General features: G+C 36.5%; 2 protein-coding genes across 2 annotated transcripts in view; both read right to left on the minus strand.

Annotated features, from left to right (window-relative positions):
- The window catches only part of fer1l4 (fer-1 like family member 4), a gene marked incomplete at its 3' end in the record, with an annotated part of 8901 nt that extends 7919 nt beyond the window's left edge, over positions 1-982 (minus strand). Inside the window, 1 exon segment of the mRNA XM_014016049.1 lies at positions 696-982. Within this exon segment, the coding sequence (XP_013871503.1) occupies positions 696-774 (79 nt within the window).
- A 270-nt stretch (positions 983-1252) lies between these two features.
- Positions 1253-4254, minus strand: part of LOC106522854 (copine-1) — a 7303-nt gene continuing 4301 nt past the window's right edge. The window contains exons 11-14 of the mRNA XM_014016051.1: positions 3941-3955; positions 3655-3906; positions 3340-3576; positions 1253-3210 (exon numbers count right to left, since the gene is read on the minus strand). Of these exons, the coding sequence (XP_013871505.1) occupies positions 3094-3210; positions 3340-3576; positions 3655-3906; positions 3941-3955 (621 nt within the window). The 3' untranslated portion in view covers positions 1253-3093. The remainder of the gene's footprint in view (positions 3211-3339; positions 3577-3654; positions 3907-3940; positions 3956-4254) is intronic.

A 4254-nucleotide genomic window follows, 5' to 3' on the forward strand; every position in this document is an offset into this window, starting at 1 on the left:
AAATAAAAGTAACAACTTTCTACTTCTTGTTTTTCTCAAAATGTAAGGAGTAGAAAGTACAGATAACTGTGAAAATGGTAGAAGTAAAAAGTTGGCTGAAAAATAATTACTCAAGTAAAGTTCAGATACCCAAAAATTCTACTTACCGTAAGTACAGTAATAAAGTATTTGTTACTTTACAACTCTGCCCAAAACCATGATTATATTAAGAGAAACTTGAGAGACAAAAATAAACATTTGAGTTCAAATCTAACACTATTCAGGAGACTTTTACTGTGTAATAAATACATTTGTTGGGCTAAAATTTAAAAATTGAACTGAAATACTAGTTTCAGTGTGATTTTCTTTGTTTAATGAACTTTGGTTTTTACAAAAATGTTACAAATATTTGACTAATGCCGCCAAAAATCCATCTAAACAGTTTATTTGCTTTCTGTCTGGCCAATAAAATGTTTTTAAAATATATAAAGAAATTAATTTTGGGTAAAATGCCCTTGTCTTTTTTTTCTCTTGATAAAATAGACATGTTTAACAATAAATATTACAATGATTACATAAGTTCAGGTGAGCTTCTTTCCTGACCTGAGGTCAAAAAGACCCCGAGGCCTAAAACTGAGGCCTCGAGGGTCAAATACATTTATTTTTGAAACTTGAAACTAAAGAAGTGTTCACACAGGTGTGTTTGTAGAGTTTACCTCTGAAGGAGAGTTCCACCTTCCTGTCCGCTCGTCCCGGCAGGTTGAAGATCCTCTTCAGGTCCACGCTGATGGACATGATGGCAGAAGACGGTCTCTGTTCACCTCTTTGTTTTTGTACGTTTCTGTCTACATGATGGATCTGTCCTTTCTGCTCCTCTCAGCAGGYAGAAAGACCCGAGTGTCTGTAAAACTCTACCTGTAAGCTTGTTAAAGTGTGCCGTTGGGCAGGTCGTTCCAATGTTTGATAAAGCAAATAGTTGCTCAACTAGTTTCCTCAGGACAAAAAAAAAAACGTAGAGGAAAAAGCAGACAGAAAAAAAACTTTTATGAATAAAACAGAATTTATCCATAACATCATAAACTAAAATTTTTAATAAATTAGAGCTTTTATTATTATAAATCTGTAAAAAAATGTAGTTTTTCTTTTACCCACGTCTTCATCGCAGCTCAATATTAACAATGATTGATCCCATGGTCCGATAAGGTTGATTAGTTTTAGACCAGCAGCGAAATAATAAAACTGTTTGGAAAAAAAAGTATTTTACATCAAACAATTAGTTTCCCAAAAGTTGCTTTATTGATTCTAACATTCAGCACAGAGATGTCAAACTGCTCAGTACGTTTTTCACATGATGCTAAACATGTAAACATACAGGTTATTTCTAACCCACAAATAAAAGTGACCTGCTGATGAGCACAAAACAGAATCTTCCTCCTTCCATCTGTTGCTTTTTTTAATCTCCCATAATTATCTTACTTCAGTGGAATTCCAACTTTTAACCTAATCATGTGTAATAGGACATGTTGAGGTTACATCATGTGGCATGTAGATAGGTTACAGTGAAAACACAACTTATTCTGATTTTTAAAGGGCATTTATAACATTTAAGGCGCCTATAGTGTATAAAAAAAAACTAAATTTTCCCCTAAAGAATAGTTTAACAAAAGTGGAAAAACAAGCAACGAGGAAGCAACTTGACAAAAGTTTATGAAAATATACTGTAGCTCGGCAAAAATATATGGAATAATCTGGATTTAAGGTCCACAAAGCTGTTTTTTAAGCTGAAAAACAACAAATTATTGATTTGAAGTGATCAGGAATAGGTCTATTTTTACGACAATTGTATTGAAACAATTTAAAAAAACTATTTTCAGTTCTTTTAGCAAAAAGCACAAGTGGTAAATGTGACATCTTAGAACAAAATAACATTTAAACTGATCCCAAACAAAATAATAATAGAAAAAAACTAATGGTAAAAATAATATCAAAAGGTCCAGAATGTTAAAAAAAAAAAAAATAAATTAAAAAAAAGTGGCAATCGTGTTGATCTGAAGTGGTTTTAAACAGATATATAAAATTTTTCAGCACTTTTTTTTGGTCATGATTAACTTCAACATTAAAGATTTGTTGCATCACTCTCCCTGAAACAAAAGGCACAAAACTAGTGATTRTAAGCAAGTTAAAGAGGTTACAGTACTAAGTGTGGATAGCTGYGTAGTTTAAATACATAAATGTGGTTTTGACACTTTTATAAGCATGATTTTCAACTGTATACTTATGTGTTCAGRTCATTGCAGTTTTAAAGAGTAGAATCATCAAGTTATTAATATCTAAAATGTGACCACATCTTTCAGCCCCTGAATGTTGACAAGTTGAGCTCAAAACACAGAAACACCTTAATGTAACACCACAAATGGAGAATTCAAACTAAACTTAGTAAAAATGYAAAGTCCTGCTGAGCTGGTTGACCTGAAAGCAATACTGACACAAAAGTGGCAACATCCACAACCAGTAACAGCAGTAATTACACATTCAAGATAAAGTGGCTGAGAAGCATCAGAAAAGCTGCGGTGYAATCTAAAGTAAGGCAGTGGTGAAGTCAATAAGGCTTGGAGCATAAAGCTATGTATATATATTTGTGTATATATTTCAAGATATTATTTTTTTCCAGCATTTTATATGTAATAAAAGTGCAAAGTATTGGCACCAAATCAATAAAGGTAAAAATAAACCACACAGAGAGATGGTATATAAGGGAATAGGAACCACTGCAGTCCTGCTAAGAGATGACTGTTCAATCTGCTACTGAGCTGGGATGTGGAGGCAGAAAATGTGTGATTTGCATAGTTCAAAAGCAGCAGAAGTCTAAATCTAAAYTATTATTGAAAAACTGAAAAGGAAGCAGTTATAAAACCTGAAAGAAAAGAAGGAATATTTCTTTTTGGCATTAATATTAGGAAGTGCTGAGTGTTTACAGATCATGCAGGTCCTTGTTGAGTATGTAGGTTGCAGCCCCCCCTCAGGCCGGAGCGTTGTGTGGAATGCGACGGGGTGGGGGCGATGGTGGATTTGGGGAATGTGGGGCTGAACAGCGTGGGCGCTGCAGCGAAGTGWTTAGGGTTTGGGAGCAGCTTGTTGTTTCATCGGTTCCAGGCCTCTCATTTTGAAGTAGGACAGCACCTGGCCGGGGACCTCAGCGAGGACAGACTGGGCCAGAGCCGACATGGGAGCCTGGTCAGACAGAGAGGAAAAAAAAACACTTTTAAACTTCTGCCACTTTTTCTGTCTGAAAAATTTCACCGGTTTCTGGTCTTTAAAGTCTGAGCTGCACAGAAGGAAATTTAGAAAAATAAATCTTACATCTTTGAAATTTCTGAAGGGGACAAACTGGACAATGTCTCTGGCAACAGCTTCTCCCACGGTGGACCTGAGTGTGCCATCGTCTCCATCCAGAAGCTCCATGGCCTTAAAATCAGCCGGCCCCACCCCCACGATAATGATGGACAGGGGCAGCCTCGATGCTCGGACTATGGCGTCTCGGGTCTGATCGAAATCTGTGATCTCCCCGTCGGTGAGGATGAGGAGGACGAAGTATTGCTGCAGAGCAGAACATGAAAATGAAGTTAAAAATCTTAAACTCCTCGCCGTGTTCAGTGTGTGTTCGTTTGTTCTCACGGAGGCTGCGTTGGTCTGACTGGCACTGTAGGCAATGGAACCAACATGGTCGATGATGGGAGAGAAGTTTGTGGGTCCAGAGAGTCTGACCTGAGGCAAAACCATCCTGTAGGCTTCCACAATCCCCTGAATGCCTGAGACACAAAATGTTCTGCTTTGGTTTGAGCTGATAAATATTTGAGACAAAAAATAAGGACAGAGAGAACAGGAACCAAAAGTTTCAACCACATTTTGGCCCAAAAGAAAACCCAACTCTGACCATCAAATATTGGCACTAATAACACACATTTTGATACAATTTCTGACAAAAACAGTGATTTCAAATGTATTAAATACACATTTTTAACAAGCTTCCAAAAAAAAAACTACATAAGAAAAACACAATATTGCGTGTTTAACAGATTAGTAACATTTTTAGGGTGTTTTTTGGTAAAATCATCAAATTTGCCAGGACCAGTAGCCCTTACAAAGACCATGTGTTCTATGAATTAATAATAGAAATATAAACACGTGTGTGTGTGTGTGTGTGTGTGTGTGTGTGTGTGTGTGTGTGTGTGTGTGTGTGTGTGTGTGTGTGTGTGTGTGTGTGTGTGTGTGTGT

Source organism: Austrofundulus limnaeus, unplaced genomic scaffold (genome assembly GCF_001266775.1).
Source record: "Austrofundulus limnaeus strain Quisiro unplaced genomic scaffold, Austrofundulus_limnaeus-1.0 Scaffold137, whole genome shotgun sequence".
Classification (NCBI taxonomy): domain Eukaryota; kingdom Metazoa; phylum Chordata; class Actinopteri; order Cyprinodontiformes; family Rivulidae; genus Austrofundulus; species Austrofundulus limnaeus.